Below are 24,914 nucleotides of genomic sequence, written 5' to 3' on the forward strand. Positions count from 1 at the left end.
CCAGAATTTGTTCACGAGCAGTAACCCAGCGCACGGAGAGATGGCATTGCTTTGCTCCACTTGGCATTGTCTGCTCCAGAAGTGACGTGCGCAGTGCCTATATAGATGCTACAACAGTGAGCTGATGTCAGTTTCTTTTCACAACTTTCCATGCCAGGAGCGTGCAGCAACGAAGAACAATGACCACTGGTGTAGAAAACTAGGGCCCTGAAAGGGAAAAGCCCTGACCCTAGCAGAACAAGGAGGATGGATGAGTCGTTAAGAAATCTGTGGCTAGATAGAGTCTCCATCAGATAAGGCGTTACCGAAGGTAAGTAACTTATTCATCCGACAGAGACTTCTAGCCACAGATTCCTTACCTTAGACTAAATACCCAAGCAATAGCTCATGGAAGTGGGTCTTCGAAACAATTTCATACCAAAAAATCGTTCAGGACCGAACAAGCAAAGTGCTCATCCCTACAGACCTGACCGTCCAGGCAGTAGTGCTTGGTAAACGTGTGCAGAGAAGCCCATGTTGCGTAATGGCAGATGTTCAGGCCTGGTAGTCCGCATGACAAAGCAGTAGTCACAGCTTTGGGCTCTAGTGGAATGAGCAGGCAAACCCTCAGGAGGGTGTTTCTTGGCCAGTGCTCGCAGATCTTAATACAGAGCATGATCCATCATGAGATGGTCAGCTTTTGTGCAGCCTTTGCCTTCTTTGCTCCGACATACCTCACGAAGAGCTGTTCGTTCACAGGGAACTATTTTGTGGGGTCAAGGTAGAACGACACTGCTCTTTTTGGGCCAAGCCGGTGAAGTGGCGTCTCTTCTTTAGAGGGAAGTGGCGAAGCTTAAAAAGTAGGCTGAGAGATGGATTGGCCTACATGAAAGGGAGTGAACACTTTTGGTAGAAAGGAAGCTCTTCTACGAAGCACCAGTTTGTCTGGGTAGATGTTAAAGTACAGAGGCTTGGATGACAAAGCTTGAAGCTCGCTGCCCCTCCGGGCAGATGTGATAGCCACGAGAGTCAGTCTTGAAGGTAAGGAGTCCGAGAGGACAATGGTGCAAATGTTAAAAAGAAGCACACATAAGGAAAGTGAGGACAAGACTGAGGTCCCACTGAGGAATAATAAATGGAGAAGGTGGAAACAAATGTTGCGAACCTTTCAAAAATCTATTTATAATGGGGGATTTAAAGAGGGAAGGCTGCTCAGGCAATTGTAGAAAAGCTGAAATAGCAGAAAGACAGCCCTTGTGAGTGCCCACAGTATAGCCCTGCAGAGCAAGAGAAAGAATGAGGATAAGAACCTGAGAAATGGGGGCAAAAAGGGCTTCAATCTGTCTTTCTGTACACCATGCCACACATTTTCCCCTATGGCAGGCGTATACAGCTTTGATGGAGGGCCACCTGGCTGTCAAGATAACGTGGTAGAGTTTAGGAGGAAGGTTGCAAGCTGTCAACTGTTGCCACTCAATCTCCACTTAAGAAGGCAAAGAGTGGACAGGTTCGGGTGGAGGACACTCCCCTCATGTTGCGACAGAAGATCCTCCCGAAAGGGCAGCTTGATAGGAGGACCGATAGCCATGCTCAACCAGCTCGGGATACCAGACTCTCTGTACGCAGTCTGGATTCACAATAATTACTTGGGCCCAGCCATTCCTGATATTCTTGAGAACTCTGGGCAGGAGTGGTATGGGCGGAAAGGCAAACAGGAGGTTTGAGCTCGAGATGAAAAGCATCTCAGCCGGAGAGCCGCCTTGGAAACTCCAGCATGCAGAACTGCAGACATTGTGCGTTCTCGTCAATCTAACTAAGGCTCTTCCCACTGCTGAACGAGACCATGCACCACTTAAAGATGGAGAAGCAAGTTGTGATCCGCTAGGCATCTTCGGCTGATTTTGTCTGCCCTGGTGTTCAGAGAGCCTGCCCGGTGTTGAACCACCAAAGATATGCCCTGACATTCGAGTCATGTCCAGAGACGCAGGGCCTCTTGACAAATAGGCCATGACTCCACCCTGCTCTGTTTGTTGCAGTACCACATGGTGGTTGTGCGGTTGGTGAACACCTGAACTAGCCTTCCACTGATGAAAGATAGGAAGGCTTTTAATGGTAGTCGGGTTATTCCACCACAGAACTCGCATATGCCAACGGGCACGGGTCGCACGCAAGATTCAAGAGGCCATGATGCCCAGAAGCCTCAACGTCAGTGTACCTGAAATCTAGGATAGAGGCTGTAACATCGGTATCATAACCTGAATATCCTGAACTCGCCGTTCGGGAGGATAGACCCAAAACTGCACCGTGTCCAGAACAGCTTCGATAAAAGGTAGTTGAGAGGGAGTCAGGTGTGACTTCAGATAGTGACCACCAGCCAATGCAGGAAGTCCACCATAGCCTGGAGGTGGGAGATGACAGCCTGGGGCGAGCCCGCTTTTACCAGCCAGTCGTCGAGAGAGGGGAAGACTGGCACCCCAGATCTCCACACCTTAGTGAACACCTGAGGGGCTCTGGTACGGCCAGAAGGTAGTACAGTGAACTGAAAGTGCTTGTGGCTCACTGTGAACCGCAGGCAATGCCTGTGGGAAAGGGTCCTGCAAGCCAACCAGTCTCCCGGCTCAAAGGCAGGCAGGACTTGAGCGAGCCTGAGCATTTTGAAATTCTCCTTTTTGAGGAAAAAATGAGAGGGTGCAGGTCTAGGATAGGACAAAGCCCTCCAATCCTCCGTAGGCACCAGACAGTGGAGGGAATAGCAAACATTACCTACTTCTGGTATCAGCACCCTCTATATGGCTCCCTTGGTCAAGAGAGCTGTCACTTCCTGCTAGAGAAGTGATAGATGGTCTTCTGTAATAAGCAGGTGGCCCCTTTGGACGATCTGCAAAACCCACTGGTCTAATGTTCCAGACCACTAGTTGGGCAGGTGATGGTGGATTCTGCCCCCATTGGGTGCCCATGATGGAAAGAATACAAAAAGAACAATTGATGGACAGAATGCAGAACAATGTCATTCATTCACCCCAGTACAGAGATCGGGGCCTAAATCCATCGTTTTTTTTGCTCACCATGCCATTCCAGTTTGGACCCAGCCATATGCAAATCAGTCTTGACCCTGCGCCCAATTGGTAATAGTGCAGCCCGAACTGCCAGGCCAGGTCCTCCCTGGACTGGAAAAAAACGTCCTAGGACTGGTTTCGGGCTTTCAGCCCTCATCAGCCAGGATAGCTTGACTCCAGTGGCATGGAGAGCACGGGACCCACGTCTGGGCATACCCCTCCCACTGGCTTGGAAGTTCAGGCTGGACTGTTCCAATGAGGCACAGGGTCAAGAATGATTTGCATATAGCTGGGTCTGAACAGAGGTGGCAAAGTGAGCTAAAGAATGATGATGGATTCAAACCAGATCTGTGACTGGGGGTGAGTGTCTGAAACGTTTCAGCGCTCCGTCCATCATCTCCTTGTGTTTGCTTTGTTCGCCCTAAGTTGGCAGGGTATGCCCAGACGTGGGTCTCTTGCTCACTTTGCCACTGGATTCAAGCTAGCCTGGCTGATGAATGGTGTTACCCAGAAACCAGTCCCAGGATGTTTGTTTCTGGGTCAGGGAAGACCTGGCTTGGAAGTTCAGGCCAGACTGCTCCCATGAGGCACAGGGTCAAGAATGATTTGCTTATAGCTGGGTCTGAACTGAGGTGGCAAAGTAAGCTAAAGAATGATGATGGATTCAACCCAGATCTGTGACTGGGGGTGAATTTCTGAAGGAACCTGAGGGGGGAGGTGGTAAAGGCAGAAAGGGCGGAGATAGAAAAACGTTCGACTCAAGAGATAAGGAATGATAACGATTAGCATAAGGTCAAGGTACAGTAATTTAAAGACAGAGTTGCGCGGAATAAACAAGGATAGTGGAAAAATTCAAAGGGGGGAGAGAAGGTAGAGGGGGACAAAAGTGGTGTTATGAGAGAGGGTGCGGGGATAGGAGGGAGCCAGGAGGAGGGGATGGAGTAAGGCAGATCAGACAGAGGGAGAAATACGTTTGATTATCATCAGGGTGAGAAAGGAGTAAAGGACATAAGTTCAACAAGATGGAGGGTCCAGGTCCAGGAGGTCAGCGGTGATCAGCAACAAAATTGCGGGCGGGGCAAAAAGACAAAAAGTCCAAGATGCAAATCCGGGAGCATGAATTAAGAGCAAAAAGAAAAGAATTCAAAGGAGGGTACACAGTTCGAGAGTCAAAGGCAGAGGAAGGGAGAAGAAGCCTGTAGAGGCTCCGGACAACAGGCGCATCGGTGTTGACAATCTGCCGGGCGTAGCTCCTGCACCCCCTACCTGGAAAAGGACTCTCAGGTCACAGACTATGGAATCAAGGCGGAGTACATCTAAGTAGACAGCCAACAATGGGGGAGGCAGCAGCGAGGAATTGGGAGAACAAGTTGTCCGGGTCGGCAGACTGCAGGTGGGAACGCGGGACCATCGGATCAAACAGCGCCGTGGCACTCACATTCGACCCAGTAAATGCTGCAGGTGGTTAAGCGTCGGGCAGGCAGTTCCTGGCGACCAAGGGGGTAAAGGGACGGTCCGGGTAAGTGGAATCTCGTCCCTGATCAGTCCGCCGCCATCTGGAGCCTTCTGATGATGAAAGAGCTGCGCCAAGGCTAGTCCAAACATCAGGCATCTGCGGGTATTTGTTACGAGGGAGGCAGCAGAGGGGAAAAAACAGCAGCCGCGGGACGAGGAATGCCATGTCCCGATGTCCAGCTGGGTAGGTGATGGCCGCGGGAGGATCCACTCTGGACTCCTCAATACCCGAACCAAGCGGCTTCACTGGGCATCGGCCATGTCGTCTCGATGTCCCTGAAGTGTGGAAACTCGTCCCGGGTCAATCCGCCGCCATCCGATGTTGTCAGAGCTGCGCCAAGGCTGGTCACGCCTTAGCAGTCCGTGGTGATTCGCTCTGAGGGCAGTAGCAGAGGCGGAAAATAGCAGCAGCGGGACGATGGAAGCCTTGCCCCGATGTCCGGCTGGGTAGGTGTTGGCTGCGGGAGAAACCCGGGCCAGACTCCTCTTTAGCCGAACCAAGCAACTCCACCGGGCATCGGTCATATCTTTTCGAAGTCCTCTGTGAGTTACGGGGGAAATTACGGTGAGTGAGGGGGATTTTAAGCCAAAAGGGCAATCCCTGTCGAGGAGCTCCTTGCCGGAGCTCCTCAATGGATGGCCAGCTTGGCAGCACCTATGCAACCATATTCCACAGAGAGTGGGAATAGTGGTCCAAAAGCCACGCGGTGTTAATGCACCACAGTGCCAGGCTGTGGGGAGGAAAACAGCTTTTTGACTAAGTTGTCTAGCCTCTTGAATTCCCGATCTGGTGCTTCGCTTGGGAATGCACCAGGATTTAAGTGTGAAGTGGAGGCTTGGACCACCAGGCTTTCAGTGACTGGATGGGCGCTCACCACCTTAAGCTCAACCCCGACAAGACGGAGCTCGTTCTTGTCGGAGGCTCAGCCAACCCATGGAACTCCACCTTTTGGCCCCTTTCCCTCGGCCCCCCTCCTAGTCCCACCGAAAAAGTAAAAAGCCTAGGGGTCTACATTTCACAAGATCTTTCCATGAACCATCAGATCAGTGCCACAGTATCCTCCTGCTTCCACCAGCTCAGAAAAATCCGGAAAATAGCTCACTTCCTGACCACTGAAGCTCTCACCTTGGCGCTGCTGGCGCTAGTCATCTCCCGGATTGACTACGCCAACACCCTATACGCAGGCATTCCGCAATACCAAATAAAGAGACTTCAGTTAATCCAGAATCAGGCTGCCCGTCTCATCTACCGTCAGCCAAAACATCACCACGTCCGTCCCCTCCTTAAAGCCCTTCATTGGCTTCCTGTGTCGGAACGCTGCAAGTTCAAACTTGGATGCCTAACCCATAAATCCCTGGCTGGCATCGGCCCCTCTTTCATCTCCTCTCTTCTTCATCCGTACGCCCCCCCCAGACACCTCCGCTCCTCCCATCACGCCCTTCTCCAGACACCTAGGTTCAGGCGAAAAAAGCACGGAGGCCTTAGATTCTCCTTCCTGGCCCCCTCACTATGGAACTCTCTACCTCTAGACCTCAGACTCTCCTCTTCTTACCTTCACTTTCGGTCTCTCCTAAAAACTCACCTTTTCCGTGGTGTCTATACATAATGCTCTCCTTTCTCCCCTCTCTGCCTCTTCATGGGTTAGTGATCAGCGCCAAGAAACCGTCCGGTGAACGCAGCGCTCTACAAATCATTTTTACATTACATTTCTGGAGTAGGGAGTTGCGTGAGAAAGTTGGAGTCCCCTGGGGCGGGGCAATGGCAGCGGGCAATCGGCTCGCTCACAGGAGCCCCTGTGCTGTGCTTGGACCAAGTCCCAAGTACAAAGTCATTAAGAGCTTCATTAAAAAGATAAGCGGACCTGAGGGGGGTGAAGCACGTTTGTCAAGACATTCGTCTTGACTGCCACCAAGCTAAGGTCCAGGAACTCTGCCGTCTTCCTCACCGCCACTGCAAATGTTGCTCCCTCCTTGACAGCCATGAGCCACGGTAGGGGGAGAAAGTATGCCAGTATCGTCCTTGTGCCAGCTCCCCCTGCGAAAGTTTTCATGTCCAGCTTACCCACAGTCTGCTACTGCTGCCTTCATTTTGTGCCTCTATGCTCGTTTTCTGCCTTAATTTCTTCTGGTTTCTGACCTAATTTTTTCTCTTTCTGCTCGTTTTCTGACCTTCATTTTGCCTCTTTCCTGACCTCTTTTGTGCCTCTATCTGTTTATTTCTGAACTTAATTTGACCTCTTTCTGTTCCTTTCTGACCTCTGTTTTGCCTCTTTTGGCTTGTTTCTGACTTTTATTTTGCCTATCTTCTTATTTCTGACTTTTAGTTTTCGTCCTCCTGCCACCCAGCTCCCCACCCTCCCCTCCCGCCAGGACCTACTTAATGGAGGACGCAGTGCAACCCCATGGAGCAGGTCCTCATGCCAGCTCCCCCTGTGACAGTTCTCCTGTCCAGCTTGGCCGCAGTACGCTACACTCTGCTGCCTTTGGTTTGTGCCTCCTCTGCTCATTTTCTGCTTGTTATTCGGCCTTCTTTTCTGCTCACTTCTGACATTTATTTTGCCTTTTTCTGATCATTCCTAACCTCTATTTTGCCTCTTGCTGCTAGTTTCTAACGTACATTTGCTTCTTTCTACTCATTTCTGATCTTTATTTTGCCTCTTTCCGCTTGTTTCTGACCTCTATTTTGCCTCTTTCTGCTAGTTTCTGATCTTTTATTTGTATCCTTTTGCTAATTTCTGACCTTTATTTTGCCTATGTCTGCTAGTTTCTTCCCTCTTCTCGCTGTTTCACTCATCCCACCACTCAGCGCCCCACCCTCCCCAGTACACCGATAACGCAAGAGCTGGCTCTTTGGTGGAGACGTCACTTCCAGAGGTCTCAGATACTCATTGGAGTGAAAGTGCTGTACTATATAAACGCTGATTGATTATCTGGAGAGGTATCAAGTCTGCTGGCGTTTGTCAAATTCTCACACCAGTCCAGGTTTGCATCTTAAGGCTGGTAATGTGCAGGGCCAAGGGACTCCTCCCCGAGTCCTAGCCCATAAGTATATGGCTCCGGCCTGGTTAAAAATTGGCACCAGAATCAGACGATGGCCCTCTGACTCTGTTTGGGAGTTGGGAATCAGACCTGGTACAGCAGTGCCTGGAGCGTTGGCATCGGGATTAACACTAGGGAAGGTCGAGGTGGTACAACCGATGCCTGTCCGGATCTATCTGTGGATCCAAGAAGCCCGACTGCCGCCGCGGCTGAAGCCACCGGCGTGGATACAGTAGGGGCCTCTCCTGAACCCACAGGGCCCGAAGGCGCTTCAGAGGGAACTCACCACCTAAATATGAGGTGTAAAGCCTCATAAAACTCTTAGTTGAGCAAGGGTTGCTTCGGCTCCCAGAAACATGGGGAGATGTGGAGTCGACCCAGGTGCTGGCTCTACCACAGAGCCAGGCCTCGAATGTTAATGCTCCCTCACCTAGTCATCCGACAGATGGGGTGAAGTCAAAGATCTCTTCGACTTCTTCCTGTGGTGGGACTTACCCTAATGGCCCGATGACTTTGAGTGCAACGAGGATCTCAGACTTCGCGACCACTCTCGAAACCTTCCTCTCGACCGGGATCTGGCTTATCGAGGCATGGCACCTTGAGCCGCTGGGAACTTGAGGGATTGATCCCTCAAGGCCTTCGGGTTCATGGTTTGGCAACTGGATCAGGCCTTAGGATCGTGGTCGGCTCGAGGTCCCAAAGCAATGCAAGATGCGGGTCAGTCACTGACGAAGAGTGGTGACAGGCACTGTAGCACTTAGAGCCGACCTTCCGAGAGGACATCCAGGAGAAAAACCTTAAGAAGACTCAACAAAAAGTTGCAAACCGTTTGTCAAAAATGTATTAAGAGGTAGCTCTCCTCCGGATCTGCGCTAACTAGCACAGAAAGAAAAGAACTGACGTCAGTGTGCTGTGGCGCCACCTATACAGGTACCGCACACATACGTTCCTGTGTGAACAATGCCACATGGAACAGAACAACACAACCTACCAGCGCGCAGGGGTACTGCTTGTTAAAAATGTACAGATCCAGTCTGACGCCTAGAGATTTTTTGAAGGGAAGAAATTTGCAGCTAGAAATCTCTATCCGATACATGATCTCTGTGCTGTAGAAAAAAAAGTAAGAAAAGAGTTATGGAGCTACAAAAAGAAGCCTCAGAAGACACTCTTACCTTAACAATGAGAAGACCTGCCTTTTCAAATTCCTTTTCTTTATCTTTATATTGTTGTTGATTAGAGTTGATGGCCTTTTTAATGTCACTAGCTTCAGGAAGTGTGAAGTTTTCTCTATTTAGGCCATATTCCTTATTTGGGAGATCTACATGAAAGGAAAAGTACAATTACGGCTTGTTTCAACTCAGTAAAGTAGTCACCAACAAATTAAAAGCAATGAATGTTAAGATCTAAATTTCACCGTTCCTTCCTAGTCTAATACATATTTGTAGTAGTGACACTCATCGACAACCACATAACTGTTCCATTAAGAAATTAGCTTTCATATACACTCTAGTGTTTGCTTAAACTGCTGAAGGATTTAGTCACTTATCGAGCATCATAAAATGTGAGTGCACTTCTTCCTAGCCTTAATGTTATGTCCTCATACCAATGGAGTATTCGCCTTACATACGCAAGACAATTTTAAGGACATGTAAACATCATTTGCTTACCACTTACAGCCTCACAAAGCTGATTCGAAGCCCTGAGGTGGAACAGGAGAGTGGAAAGAAAGGAAAATGAGCTAGGGAAGAAGGTGCCATGATGTTATGCTTCCTTTGTTGTTTATTACAAGCTCTGTTTCAACGGCATTGTATTCTCTCAATTTTTATGAATTTCAGCAACCTACACCAATGTTGTATATTTAAGCATATTCAGCACTAAACTCAGTCTTTAATACATGAAAACATACAAAAGTACAAATAATATATGAATCTTGTATAACAAGTTGCTATCCCAACTTATAAAGGTAAATCTGTCACCAGGCTATTATTTGTTTCAACCACAACAGCACTGCTGCGTCTACCCAGTCATTAACACATAAAAAGTACAAACGAAAATCTGACTATATGTATCCTAGGACTTCTTGCATATTCAGACGACCACCATACTTTTTTTATGCATTCAATAGGCACTCCTAAACTGCATAACATGTTCTGAATTGAAGGGTATGGGACATTTGTTAGTCACATCCATCAGGACCTCTAGGAGGCAGTCATTGCTATACACACAAATTGAGCTGTGCTGTTTTGTTTTTATAGTGGATCCCACCAAACAGAACAGGGGCCTACTGTCTTCATTTCATCAGCCAGTGTCTTTTTACTATTCGTTTCTCCACAATAAGGGCATGGATCAACCAATCAACCAGGGGCTTCTATAGTACGGCTACTCACCCGTGAGGCTCTTAAGACGCTCGGGGGGAGAGGGATGGGGAGGGATAGGGGGAGAGGGTGTCTGCTGGTCGTTCTGGGAGTAGGATCATTCGAAGAGCCAGGTCTTGAGTTCCTTCTTGAATTAGGTCAGCCACGTGGATTGCCTGAGGTGGAGGGGCAGGGTGTCTCAGGTCTTGGCGGCAAGGTAGGAGAAGGATCTTCCTCTGGTTCTGGTCTTGTGGATCCTGGGGACGGAGGCTAGGGCGAGTTGGGTGGAATGGAGTTGTCTGGCGGGTATGTGGAATGCGAGACGATGGCTCTGGTATGCTGGTCCTTCATTGTAGAGAGCTTTGTAGGCAGGTGAGAGGAGCTTGAAGGTGATTTGCTAGTTGACTGGGAGCCAGCGGAATTGTCGGAGGTGTTGTGTGATGTGGCTGCGAGGACCAGTCTGGCTGCTGCATTTTGGATGTTCTGTAGTTTCTTGAGCTGTTTCTGGGTGACTCCGGCGTATAGTGTGTTACAGTAGTCGAATCTGCTGGTGATGAGTGCGTGTAGGACCATATTTCTGGATACTGTGGGGATCCTGCTGAATGTCTTACAAAGCAGGTGGAGCGTGTGGAAGCATGCTGAAGAAAGTGCGTTGATTTGGTGGTTCATTGTGAGCAACGAGTCTAGTATGATGTTGAGGTTGGGTGCATGGCCAGTAGGGGTAGGAGGGGATCCCAGAGCGGCTGGTCACCAAGAGTCGTCCCAGGTTATCGGGGTGGGTCCCAGGATGAGTACTCGGTCTTGTTCGAGTTGAGTTTGAGGCAGATACCTTTCATCCAGGTAGCACTGTCCTTCATTCTGCTGTGTAGGTCTGTTCTGGCGGTTTTGGGCTTGTTAGTGAGTAAGAGGTTCAGCTTGGTGTTGTCAGAAAAGTAGACAATGTTTAGTCTGTGGCTTCTGACGATAGTTGCTAGGGGGGGTGTCATGTAGACGAGGGTAGGGCTCAGGGAGGAACCCTGTGGCACTCCGTAGCTGATCTCTGTAGGTTCTGAGAGCAACAGGGATAGTCTGGCTCGCTGAGTCTGGCTGGTGAGGAACGAGTGGATCAAGGCCAGTGTCTTGTTGTGTATGCCGGCATCGTGGAGTCTCATGATTAGGGTGTGGTGGGAGATGGTGTAGAAGGTGGCCGAAACGTCCAGTAGGATGAGGGCTGCTGTCTCGCCCCTGTTGAAGAGGGAGCGGATGTCTTCGGTGGCGGCTAGGAGAGTGGGCTCCGTGCTTTGGTTGCTTCGGAAGCTGGATTGGGAAGTGTCCAGGGCGTAGTTTGCTTCTAGGAAGGCAGAGAATTGGTCTTTGATGGCCTTCTTGATGGCTGGGAAGAGGAGGAGGAAGATTGGTCCGAAGTTCTTATGGTCAGTCGGGTCGGAGGACAGTTTCTTTAGCAGAGTTGATCTCTGCATGTTTCTAGTCATTGGGGAAGGTGGCAATTTTGATGGTGCGGCAAAGCTGGGGTGCGATGGCGGCAACTGCTTTGTGGAAGATGTGGTGTGGGCAAGGATCCGACTGGGCTCCTGAGTGGTTGCTCTTCCTGGTCTTGAGTGTGACTGTTCTGAGTGGGGTCCAGCAGAGCATGGTTTGTTGGGGTGCGGTGTGGATGTGTGTAGAGGTGGCTGATGAAGTAGCAGGATCTAGGGTGTTGAAGCTGTTGTAGATCTGCCTGATCTTGTGGTGTCCAGCTGTGTGGTGACTAGCTGCTTGAGTCCGATGTTGGCAAGGTTCTCCAGTAGGGAGGCGGGGTTCTGGTCGCTGGGGTTGCACATGTGGAAGTTGAGGTCTTCAAGTAGGATGTAGTCGGTGGATGCAAGAGTCTGGGGTGCGATGAGGTCTACGATGGCGTCAGAGAAGGGCGCTTGTGGGCCAGGGTGGAGGGGGTGAAGGCCTATGGACGAGGGTGGTCGTAACTGGAGGTGTTCCATGGTCTTTGTTGAGGCGTCAGAATGTGTGGTCAATCATATGGTGTTCTTATGGATGATACCGATGCCTCCTCCTGGGCAATCGGGCGGTCCTTGCAGGTGATTTTGTAGCCGTTGGGGAGGGCTATGTCGAGAGCAGGTGTTAGTACAGGTTTCCGTGAAGAAAGCGATGTCAGGAGAGGTGGCGTTAAAGAAGTCTTGAGGCGTGTTTGTGGAGGGACGGCACATTGAAGATGCAGTTTAGTAGTTCGGGTGCGCTGTTGGTCGGCTGGATGGCGAGAGAAGCTGGTATGTTGGCTTGGGTGAAGGCGCGGTTGCAGTTACAACAGGCGAAGGGTCCATGAGCTTTCTTTGGTGACGGTAGATGGCAGGCGGCATGGTGTTTATTTTATTTTATTTATTTATTTTGAAAGTTTTATATAGCGCGGACAAGAACTTTGCAGATATCAGAGCGCTTTACACAGAAGGGGTACATGAGGGAGCATAGTCAAACAGGTAAGTCAGAAGAGCAAACAGTACAATCATGTAAATCAATAATACAAGTAATACAAATAAGCAACGGGGTCAGATAAGTAGTACAGATCGGTGCAAATTCTTTAAAGAGTCCGAATTAATAGTTCAGGTGTATTTTGCCATGAGGATAGCTTTTACTTCTTTCTTAAAGAGTGTAGTGGAGGAGATGAGCCTGGTTTCGGGAGGGAGTGAAATCCAGATCCTGGGTGCCATTCCTGAGAAGGAGCGTTTATAGATTTTTTCCTTCCGGAATCTACGAGGTTTCAGCAGAAGATTGTTTGTGCCTCTAGTGTTTCTAGCGCCGCCAGAAAATGTCAGCTTCTGAGTGAGGTAGCCGGGAGAGTTCAGGTGTACCGCTTTGTGAGTCATGCAGGCGATTTTCAGATGTATTCTGGCTTCAAAAGGCAGCCAGTTCAGGGATTTCAAGTCAGGGGAAATATGTGAGTGCTTTTTTGACCCAGTGATGAGCCTCGCTGCAGCGTTTAGAGAAGCTCTTAGGGGTGCGGTAGTAGTTAGGGGGAGTCCGCAGAGGGCGACGCTGCCATATTCTATTCGAGGGATGACTAGTGCTTGTACTGCGGTTTGGAAGTCTTTGGCTGGGAGGAAAGGTTTAAGTTTCCTCAGGGTATTGATTTGGAAGTTCGCTCCCTTATTTGCCTTGCTGATATGTTGCTGCGTGTTGAGATTGGTGTCGAGGGTTATGCCTAAAGATTTTGCTGAGTCCACGATGGTGGGCTGGACATTGAGTGCGGTTATGTGTTTAAGCCAAATTTGAGTGGTGGAGATCTTCGCTGGAGGTGAGATCAGAAGGAACTCTGTTTTCAGAGCATTGAGTTTGAGATGATTATCGGCCAGCCAGGATTGGGTGCTTCTGATCGTTGAGTTCAGGAGCAAAATGTCTTTGGGGGATTGTAATTTGAGATAAAGTTGGGTGTCATCGGCGTACATGTGAAAGTGTAAATTGGATGCCTGTTGCGAGGTGGTGAGAGGTTCCATAACTAGGTTGAACAGAGTTGGGGATAGGGAGGATCTTTGGGGGACGCCCAGCGTTACAGGTATTGGCGAGGACATCAGGTTGTTGATCTTGAATTTCTGCGACCTGTTGTGTAGAAAGGAAGTGAACCACTTGAGAACAGTTCCAGATAAACCCATTCTTGTGTTTAGTAGTTAAAGTAGATTCTCATGTTTAACGGTGTCGAATGCTGAAGAGAGATCAAGCAGGATGAGGAGGCAGTTGTCGTTTTGGTCTAGCATTTGAAGTGCGTCGTCAATTATGTGAGTCATAGCAGTTTCTGTACTGTGTCCTGCTCGGAAGCCTGATAGATGAGGGTTGAGGAGATCAAACTGTTTAATGTGTTTAGTCAATTGTAGTTGTGCGCATTTTTCCAGCAGTTTGGCGAGAGTGGGGATATTAGTGATGGGACGGTAATTGTTCAGATCAGAGGGGTCGGCTGTAGGTTTCTTTAGTAAAGGTGTGACTTGTCCAACTTAGAGGGAGTCTGGTATGGTTCCTTGTTGAAGTGAGCTGTTGATAATTTTAGTCCAGAGTGGGAGAAGCAAAGGGGTAAAGTCTTTTACAGCGTTAGCAGGAAGGGGGTCTGTGAGGTGATTGGATGGTTTCAAGGTGCTGAGCAGTTTGCCAATTTCTTCTTCAGAGTAGGTGCCAAAGGTTGACCATGTAGCATTGTTTTTTGGTACAATGGGTGCTGTGCAGTGGGGTTTGGAGTAGAGGCTAGCGTCAATGAGGAGCTCGCTCTTTATGTTGCCAGTTTTTTGGATAAAGAAAGCGGAGAAGTCTTCACAGGAGGGAGCTTCGCGCACAGTGCTGAGTGGTTGGGGTTGTTCCTTGGATTGTGTTCTGATTAGCTCAAACAGTTTTCTCGGACGGTTTTTTGCTTGGTCGAGCTGGATGCTTTAGAAGTCTAGTTTTGAGCGTTTTATTTTCCTGAAATAGGCGTTTCTCTTTTTCTTCAGAGTTTTTAGGTGCAGTGCAGAGGGAGCTGATCTCCAGGTGCGTTCTGCCATTCGCATGTCTCGTCTATCCTCATTGAGACTTCCGTCGTACCATTGATTGGAGATTTTAGTAGAGACTCTTTTTAGCTGCATAGGTGCAGCCTCATTAATTATTAAGGTCATAGCGTTGAGGTAGTGGTCAGTCAGGGATTGAACGTCCTTAGCGCCGGTCGGTGGGAGTAGGAGATTGCAGCTGTTAGGAGGCAGAGAGCTTGGGTTGAGTTTTTTCAGGTCTCTTTTCCAGACTTTGGGCTTGGAGGATTGAACCGGGTTAGATTTAACTTTTACATTGATGAAGAATGTGACAATATGATAATCTGACCAGTCACAGGGTTGGATGGACTCGAGTTGAATAGAGTCCTCTTTGGAGATGATAAGGTCGAGGATAGAGCCTTTCTCGTGGGTCGGGCTGTTGCATATTTGGGTGAGGTCAAGGGCATTGAGGAAATTTTTAAGACTATTTACCACTGCGTCATTGCGATCGTTCCAGTGGAGGTTGAAGTCGCCAAGGTATATTTGGGTGAGCTGCCGTCCCGAGTTGGTTGAGATCATATCCATGATTTGTTGGGAAAAGGTGAGGTTGTCTCTGGGTGGGTGGTAAATGCTGTGTAGAGAGCATATCGGTTTGCCCCCACTAATAATGTCGAGGCAGATGTATTCACAGGATGTTGGGGCTGATAGGGAGGTGGATTTGCCTTTCAGAACGGAGAGGTTGTTCCTGTAGATGCATGCGATTCCACCACCTATTTTGCCTGACCTGTCAAGTCAAATGATGTGGTAATTGGGTGGAACCAGAATGTCCATTATAGGTGACGAGGCTTCAGTTAGCCAGGTTTCAGTCAGAATAATTAGGTCAAGGTCCAGCGTTAAGAGGAGATCAGCGATGGCGGCTGAATGTTTCGAGGCCGATCTGCAGTTGAGGAGAGTGCATTTGAGACTGGGTGTGTTGAGGGCGGTAGAGGGTTCTAGAGAGAGAGGGACTTTTCTAAGGTTATTGGGGATGGAGATTCTGCTGTTTAGTGTGAGGGGTCTAAGGGGATTTGGGTGTATCGTGGGAATGGTGAGGTGTGTAGTGGATGTGTGCTTTTGGGGGGCTGGGTCGTAGGAGCGGAAGAGAGTGAGTGTATTGAGGTCCGAAAGAGGGTTGCAGGGGCGACGAGGGCGGTTGTTGCGATTGCTAGCAGGGATTGAAGTCCAGTGTGGGGAGTGTTGATGAAGGGGTTGCAGGGGCGATGAGGGCGGTTGTTGCGATTACGAACAGGGATTGAAGTCCGGTGTGTGGAGTGTTGAGTGAGAGAGTCAATCGGAAGGGTAGGGGACATGTTGGGAGGGGAGGTGGAGGTGGGTGAGGGGTGTATGGGGTGTGTGGAGAGTAGTTCTTTGAGGATGTGCATGTCTCCTTTGATCTGGATGAGGGTGGCCATAATCTTGTCCAACGTGGGGTATGTGTTGGAGGTGGGGGTGGAAGTCAAAGGTGAATGATTGACCAGGGAATTGGCGTGCAGGTGGGGGAGTGGGCTGGTGTTGGTGCAGGGCTCCGTTGTGTTGGTGTACGAGATGGTCTTAGGGAGGAGAGAGGGTTTGGGCGGGAGGAGTGTGGATGAGGTAGGGAGGAGGTTGGTGGTATGAGTGAGGGCATTGGTGGTGGGCGGAGAGATCAAAGTGGAGGATGGGTGTATGTTAGTGGAGATGGGAGTGCAGGAAGGGTAATGGGGGCTGAGAGTGGGTGGGGAAATGGGATTGGAGAAGGTCCTGTTGTGGGGAGGGGGAGTTAAATTAAGAGAGGAGGTGTGTTCTGCGTAGTTAGTTAGAGCGAAGTGGGGACTGAGAATGGGGGGGATAAAGGGTGGGATTTGTCGTTGTGCGTGTCGTACTGGTGCAGAACTAGGTTAGATGTGTTGTGGGTGGGAGCTGTGATGTCAGGGGTGAGAGGAGTGTTAATGTCGGCTGTGATGTCATGGGAGAGAGGAGTGGTAATGGTATGCGTGGAGGTCCGAGGGCCGGTAGGAGGAGTGGGGGTGCGAGTGGTGTATGAGGGGGAAATATCTGTGTCTGTCTTTGAAGCGTGAGTGGTCGCTACCTGGTGTTGAACTGGGGTAGAAGGGTTGTGGGTGGGAGCTGAGAAGTCAGGGGTGGTAGGTGTGTCTCTGAATGATGAGTGTGTAGTAGCTACCTGGTGCTGAGCTAGGTTAGAAGGGTTGTGGGTGGTGGGAGCTGTGAAGTCAGGGGTGGTAGGACTGAGGGAAATATGAGTGTTGGTCCGCGGATTGGAGAGGTGCTCTTTGAAAGTGGGGAACAGGTTGTCTAGTAGTTCCAAGTTCCTGTCTGTGGATTGAGATAGGACCATCCCGTTATTGTAAATAGTAATGGTGGCTCTGCCTGGGAAGAGTTGGGATGGTGTGATGGATAGAGTTAGGCCATGGGCGGATTTCCTGGAGGTGGAGACGGTGAGTAAGGTGAGGAACGTTTTTCTCCATTGAGCTCTGCGTGTGGTGTGGAAGATGATATCGGTGTTCAGGGATCCATTGACCGGTGAGAAGTAGGTGTCGGCAAAGGGGGTTTCATGGTGGGACCTCAGGAAGTTGTGTTTAAAGCGTTTAGCGGCTTTTTTTGGTGAGAGTGGATGGGTAGTTTATTTTATATGTGTGCTTGCCGATGGGATTCATGATGGGATGGCGGTTTAGGTGGATATGGGAGGATGACCTAAAGTGGTACACGTGTGCAAAAAACAGATGCAAACAGTAAGTTACATGGAAACAAAAGTGACACTAGTGAGCAGCCAACATAATCAAAAAATAGGAGGTAGCAATTGGTGCAGTCCAGGAATAAAAGTGAAATGATGCAAACAGTAAGTTACATGGAAACAAAAGTGACACTAGTGAGCAGCCAACATAATCAAAATATAGGAGGTAGCAATTGGTGCAGTCCAGGAATAAAAGTGAAATGGGTGCAGCTTACAAAAAAGAAAAAGAAATATATATATATAAATATATAAAAATATGAGGTAGTAATCGGTGCAATCCAAAAATAGAAAGTGAAATGGGTGCAGCTTATAACAATTGTACAGTATACAAGTAGAAGTATAATACTAATGATATACTGGAACAAAATACAGGTGCAAACAAAGAGTTAAGTGAGTCAAAAATGAGACTAGAGAGCAGCCAGAAATATATGCGCTAACGGTCGGTGCATTAAATACAAGTAGAGGTATAATACTGCAATAAAAGGCAGACTTTCGCTAGTTAAGAATAGTCTAAAGAGGCCAGATCTTAGGGTGTGGTCATATAGTGAAAAAGACTAGTCCATGATGGCCGCCAAAGAGAGAGAGAGAGAGACCAGTCTAAAATGGCTACCAAATTGTAGTGATTACAGAGTTTAGTTTCCCTTTCTAGGTCGAGTTAGTCCATCTTCCATGTTGCTTGAAGGGGAGAATAAAGTTCAGCTTCTATGCTGCTGAATGGTGAGGAGAGAGGCTTATCTCTGTTTTGCTGATCCCTGACCGCGTTGGTATGTAGCCTCATGGTCATCTGGTGGGCAGGGGGGCGATTTATGGCTCCAGTTTATGGCCCCAGCCATATTGGCCAATGGAGAGTGAAACCACCGCAAAGCCCGCGAAAATACAAATCATACAGATATCAGTTTAAAATTGCAGGCATAGAGTAAACAACCGGCATGAGTGTTTAAAGTAGTAGTTTTGCGTGCAAAATTCCGGGCAGAAAGTGATAAACCGGCATGAGTACTTAAAATGATAGATTTGCGTGCAGTTACCTTCCGAGTCGCCACTGACGCTGCTCAGATAGTTTTGCGTGCAGTATTCCGGGCAAGGAGTGAAAAATCGGGATGAGTATTTAAAATAGTAGCTTTGCGTGCAGTTACCTTCCGAGTCATCACTGACGCTGCTGCTCACATCAGGCACCTCCAAAGTTGCGCATTGGCTGCCCAAAACACACAAACAGGGCACACCGGAGCTGCTCTAGATGCCAATTGCTCCGTTCTCGTTGATCCACTGGGAGGGGGGAGGGGGGGAATTTCCCGCCGGAAAGCCCTCTGTCACCCGCGCTGGCTCGGTCAGCGCTAACTCCTGTCCGCTTGTCTCCCGCCCCGGCGGCTCCAATGACACTGATTTGGGGGGGGGGGGGCGGCGAACCCTCCGGGCACCACCGGGGTGCGAGGGATCCAGCCCCCGGACCGAGAAGACAGGCACCCAGATCGCCGGGACACGTAGAGCAGTCAGGCACACAGACCGCCGAGATATCCACACCGACCTCCTGGTGCAGAGATAAGTCTTCCCGCTGCGGTCCAGTCCGGGGTCCCCGGGCAGGGTGGGGGTCAAATGCAGGCGGTGATTGCAGGCAGGCGGTGATTGCAGGCAGGCAGGCGGTGATTGCAGGCAGGCAGGGCACCTCCGCACTCACGAGAGAAGCGGGATTCAGTCGTCCGTCAGGATCTTCCCAGACGTCCTCAGCATGGTTCCGGGCTCAGGTTCATACCGACCAAATCCGGTGCAGGCGATGGTGATCTCAGGCGGGTCGGGCACCTCTGGTGGCACGCTACAGCTCAACTCCAGCCGTCCTGGGCTCCGCCGAGGCTGCAGGGGTCCCAGCCGTCACTGCTGCAGGTACGTGTTTTACATCGAAATTCCAGTTACTTTTAAATCCAGTTACTTGTATTCAATCCAGTTACTTGTTGCGATCCAGTTACTTGTTTTCCTCGCCGAAGGTGGTGCGTGCTATCAGGGATAATTCCAGGAAAGGGATCCCAAGCACTAGGAGCTCCGGACTAGAGCTCCTACCAGGCGGCCATCTTGACTTACATCTTGAGGGTTGAGTACGAGGGTGCTGGCGTCGTAGTGGTGGAAAGTCCGAGAACCAAGGTCCCTGGCACTGGGCGTGGTCCAGGCACGGACAGGCTCGCCGTAGGCGCACCTGCAGTGTGTGGCCGCCATTAAGTATTGCAGCGGGGAGGCGGCTGGACACCTGGGAGGTGGGAAAACGTCGGAGCAGGAAGGGACACATGAGAGGTACGGGGCACGGGGGATCATGACGAGGGAGAAAACAGGAGGAAAGGAAATAGCAAAGCCAAAAGGTAGAATAAAAGAGAAAAGCAGAAAGAGAGCCAGAAAAGGCAGAAAGGGAGAAGGACACAGGAGGGGGCGGGCCGCAGGTATCGCAGCGACAGGTGCGACGAGGGTGAGAGCAGGAGGAAAAGGAAAAAGCTAAGCCAAAAGGCAGAATGAAACTTGCTGTTCCGCTTTCAACTTTGCTGTGCGAGGGAACCGCCCTATGCTGACTGTCTCCTGCGCTGCCTGCCTGCCCTGTGTAATCGATCATCTTCCAGCGCTCCGTGGTGCTGCCTCCCCTGGACTCGCTGGTGTGAGCGAGAGCTGCAGTCGGCACGCTCTGTCACACGCTCCCAGCTTGAGTCCATAGGGTCGAGGCCAGGGCGCAACAACACACTCAGCCCGGGGGACTGCGAGGACCAGAAATCCCAGCTTGGATCAGCTGGTTCCTCTTCCCCCAGGCGACACGCCCACGGACACGCCCACCGGCGAAGCAGGCATTTAACTTCGTGACACCCGCTTCGCGGGCGCCACTCACCTGGACTTGCTGTTCCGCTTTCAACTTTGCTGTGCGAGGGAACCGCCCTATGCTGACTGTCTCCTGCGCTGCCTGCCTGCCCTGTGTAATCGATCATCTTCCAGCGCTCCGTGGTGCTGCCTCCCCTGGACTCGCTGGTGTGAGCGAGAGCTGCAGTCGGCACGCTCTGTCACACGCTCCCAGCTTGAGTCCATAGGGTCGAGGCCAGGGCGCAACAACAACACACTCAGCCCGGGGGACTGCGAGGACCAGAAATCCCAGCTTGGATCAGCTGGTTCCTCTTCCCCCAGGCGACACGCCCACGGACACGCCCACCGGCGAAACGTACATAAAATACATCTAGCTCCCCGCGACGCGGGACGCGCGCGGGACCAAGCGCGGAGCTAAGCCCGGGCAAAGGGCGGGCCGTCTGTGGCCGTCCGGGGACGATCGAGGACGGGACGGGCCACCCCATTTTCACCTCATTTAGGAGTACAGGTCTACCGGTCTACTCGGAAAAAATAATCGACCGTTACCCTATCCAGCTGAGACTGTATACTAATTTATGCACATCTCTAGGAGTTGAGCAAAGTCGAGGACCCCGTCCATTTATATCCCTCAAATTTCACCGAAGACCAATTTAGATAAAACTAAACATCTTTCAAATTCGATACAGAGCTAATATAAAATCTAGATAGAATCAGTAGTAATCACCAATACCATCAACTGATCTCTAACCTCCTTATGATGGCCTTAAAAAAACTACGCTCACGAACAATCTATATGAAGCGAATGGGTACTGACGCAGCTGTCAGAAAATCGGCTGACAAATCGATGAAACCCGGACAAATCTCCTGTACTCCGGCAATAACTAAATATTTTTCCACCCTTTCTACGAAAAACCACTCATTTCTTCTTACATCAGAAGAAGAAAAAAAGCTAAATCTCTCAATAAACAAGACTGAACATCAGTTACTATTACCCTCTGAACTAAGCATCTATAACCAAGGATCAACAAACATAGAGAACAACCTGGCAAAGATCTCCCTCTCTGAAGAGTATCATAAATCGATCTTAGAGATGTCACAAATAACACCCATAAAACACCAGGATAGCGAACCAGCTTTGGAGGTCTCTGCAAGTAATATTACGAAGATGGAAGAAGAAAAACTAGTAATTCCGCTAAGTCAAAACCAGCCACTTACCAGTTCCCCAGAAAAATCACCCAAACTGTACTCTAATCAAACTAACCTCACTGACCCCCATTTCTCTAATTTAACTCCGGTACCAACTGTTTCACCCCTGTCAAAAGCACTTTTCTCCTTACAGGACATTCTGGAATCAGTTCTCACCCACCTTGGTCAAATTCTAGCTAATTCTGATGATACCCTGGATGTCCAAATAGGTATTCTCAAATTCTTGGTGGAAGAAAAAAAGAAAAAAGAACTTGCTAATGATACATCTAAAAAACCTGTAACAGCAAACTTATCTCAAACTGAAGATGGCCGCAAAAAAGGAATTAGGTCTCCTAATACGCAAGATACAAGTTCACAAACATCGGATGTGATAATAATTGAGTCTAAAACTAAGGATTTAAGAAAAAAGAAAAAATCTCCTATAATCTACTCTCTTAAGAAACTGTTCAGAGAAGAAAATGAAAACGTCACCGAAAATAACATCAAACACTATCCCATTTTTTCCAACAAAGAAATCGACACCGGTCCAGGTCCGATAGCTCGTGACAATAAAGTAGATTTAACGAGAGTTATCAACGCACAGGAATCAAATCAGACGGGAAAGACCAAAAATAATAAAGACCAGGAAGAAAAAATGGGAAAGAAAAAGAGAAGAAAGCCTCTGAGAAGAATTCAGAAGAAAAAAGGGAATAAGCTTAAATTTCAAAAACATACTTTCTCAAACTTAGTGAACTCCCCAGCAACTCAAATAACACCGCTGGTGAAATCTCTGAACCCAAATGCAGAAGAATACTGTCCGGCCAAAGTAAAAAGACTAACAGGGCAAAAAACCAAGGATTCAAAAGAACTACAAGACTATAAATTACGGCAGTGGGATGGAAATCTATCAAAACACATAATAATAGAAGAACTCTTTCCCACTGACAATATGCCGTTCAATCGCGGTAGAATAATTAATCTATTACAAGAAATACCATCCCTGAACTCTCTGACAAGTAAAGAAATTGACCTAGTACGCTTTCCGAAAAAAGAAAATGACAAATTAGTACAAGTGTCATTCTTTTCCCCAGTTCTCCCTGGAATAATTATAAGAGAGAAGGAAATTCTACACAAGAATGGCTATGATGTAATCTCAATACCAGAACTTAAAACCAATTTACAAAATAAAGCTGTAATTAGACAAACCCATACTAGTGATAATTTCAGTTCAGAATGGGGAGAATCTGTATCAAACAATATGAGAAAAGACACACTAAAAATACAAGTAATGCATGGTGAAAGGTCAGTATGGTCCCGGGACACAGATTTAAGTAATAAAGAGAACTCTCTAAAATCTTGGGCGTGGCTACCTGAAGCTTTAAACAGCAAAAGAATGGATAAACCACAACAACATCTGGTTTAGCGAAGGTTTGAAGCTATCGTCATGGAATCTGGCCGGGAAAACCATCAAAAAAATGAAAGATGCAACTAAAGATCATCCATATATTCTTGCCCTGCAGGAAACATGGTCAATCGCTCCCTTCACACAAAAAGGATATTATGTCTATGAAACTTCAGCAAAAAAATCCAAAAGGGGTCATGCGAAGGGAGGTATGGCAATCCTGTTGAAAGAAGAATATTCTTGGTCACAGGAAATAATTGACACATATTCAGATAACTTGCAATGTATCAAAGTACTATTTAAAACACAATCATCAGCTATCCACAAGAAAACACTACTCTTTAACATTTATGCTCCACCCAGTAATAAATATGACCCATTATTTGACCACCTACTAGAGACCATTACTAACATCCTTGAAGATCAACTTCATTTGCCATACATCATAATGGGCGATTTAAATGCTAAAATCTCAAATAGTGAAATTAAGAAATGGGCTCTATTATTTAAGGAGGAATCTTTGGAAATGTCACTCCCGCAATTTCCAAAAGGAGCTAAATCAGATAAAAGAGGAAGCTCATTATTATCATTCCTTCCTAGTATAAATGGGATAATACTAAACGGAAATATCAATGGAGTTAAGCCAGCATCATACACCAGGCAGGGTAATGGAATTCCTTCTATTCTTGAGTTCTTCATATGTGGGAATGAAGAAAAGGAACAAATCACTCAACTGTCCATTAAATTTAATGAGGAAAGTGATCATGCACTCCTACATTTAACAACACTCTGGATGGCACAGACTACTTACCAGAATGAGCCAATATTCAATAATCCTAAAATGGAAGTGAATACAGTCCAGCGTCGGATTTATTGGGGTGCAGAAAATCTTGACTATCTGAATGTTTTAATTTCACAAACTCAACTGTTAACTGCTATCTACTCAGATGACCCCATAAAGAACTTTGAATATATAATGTACGAACTTAAACACGCCATACAAAGTAAATTAAAGCAGGATAGACCAATACAAAGAAAATGCGTCAGTAGGAACAAAAACTGTATTCAACCAACTATAAAAAAACTTAATAGGTTGATTCGAGCCCAGTATTTGAGTTACTCGTCAGTAAATAGAGTGGCAATAAACAGACTAAAGAATCAAATACGAGGGGGGGCGCTAGAGGGCGCACTAGCTAATGGCCGCACTTTAGTGAGGCTCTGGCTGCCTGGCCAGATACATCCTGCATACATCCTTTTAACCTGTGGGTAAACGCCCAGAAATCGCAGCGCTGGTGGACCTACCTATTTTACAGATCCGGTCCAAATTTGGGTGAGATCCGTGGTCGGATGCCCGAGATACGCGGCTGTTTATGGTGACCGGAGGACGCTGTGGAGGAGAGCTGCTGTGACACCTGGCCGCCGGACAACGCGAGACCGCGGCTTCCCACGAGGTGACCAGGCCTCGGAGCTGTGGGGCCCGTGCCGCTTGTGGAGAATCCTGCTGGGGGCCTGCCGGGCGGCGACGGAGGTGAGTCCCCCCCCCCTCTGGGGCCACTGCGACGTGCGGGGTCATTCTGCACTACGCCGGTGGGCCGCCGGGGTGCCGAGGGCTCGTAGCGGCGCCCGCCTGGACCTGCCGGGGGAATCGGAGGGCTCTCCGGTTCTGCGCCCCATCATCCTGCAGCTGCCCTGCGATCCTGCTGCGATCTCGCTGCATTTGGGGGGGGGACCCTCGAGGTGACGGGGGCCTCCCGGACGTGGGAGTCGGCCTGCCTGCACCTCCTGAGCCCAGCGTCTAGCGCACGGACCTTCCCCCGCGCCCGGCGGCCTACCACCACCTTCCGCTGCCATCCCCTGGGCTCCGGTCTGCGAGGCTGCTTGCAACGCCTCGCCACCGCGCCCGCAGCTAACTCAGGCGGGGGCCCGGTGGGGCGAAGACTCGACAAAAATTCTGGAGGCCTGCGCCCTCGAGGTGCCAACACAGCCACAGCCGTTGCCACTGCGCGAGGGGCCCTCGGGACACGCCTGGGCCTGCAGGGGGAGTCGGAAGTCTCTCCTGGTCAGCGCACCATCATCCTGCAACTGCTCCACCTTCCTGCTGTGTTCTCGCTGCATCTGGGAGGGGAGACCCTCGAAGTGACGGGGGCCTCCCGGACGAGTCAGCCTGCCTGTACCTCCTGATCCCCGCAACTAGCGCACGGACCTTCCCTCGCGCCCGGCGGCCTACCACCACCCTCTGCTGCCATTCCCTGGCCTCTGGACTACGAGGCTGGTCATAGCGCCTCACCACTACGCCCGCAGCTGACTTACCTGTGCGGG

General features: G+C 49.3%; 1 protein-coding gene and 1 long non-coding RNA gene across 3 annotated transcripts in view; one reads left to right on the plus strand and one right to left on the minus strand.

Moving 5' to 3' along the window:
- The window catches only part of PARP9 (poly(ADP-ribose) polymerase family member 9), a 614,444-nt gene that overhangs the window by 131,609 nt on the left and 457,921 nt on the right, over positions 1-24,914 (minus strand). Inside the window, exon 8 of the mRNA XM_086957420.1 lies at positions 8,762-8,907. Within this exon, the coding sequence (XP_086813546.1) occupies positions 8,762-8,907 (146 nt within the window). The remainder of the gene's footprint in view (positions 1-8,761; positions 8,908-24,914) is intronic.
- LOC147732879 (uncharacterized) overlaps positions 1-24,914 on the plus strand; it is a 140,429-nt gene that overhangs the window by 104,239 nt on the left and 11,276 nt on the right. The window lies entirely within an intron of this gene.

The sequence above is a fragment of the Lissotriton vulgaris genome, chromosome 2_1, assembly GCF_964263255.1.
Source record: "Lissotriton vulgaris chromosome 2_1, aLisVul1.2, whole genome shotgun sequence".
NCBI lineage: Eukaryota > Metazoa > Chordata > Amphibia > Caudata > Salamandridae > Lissotriton > Lissotriton vulgaris.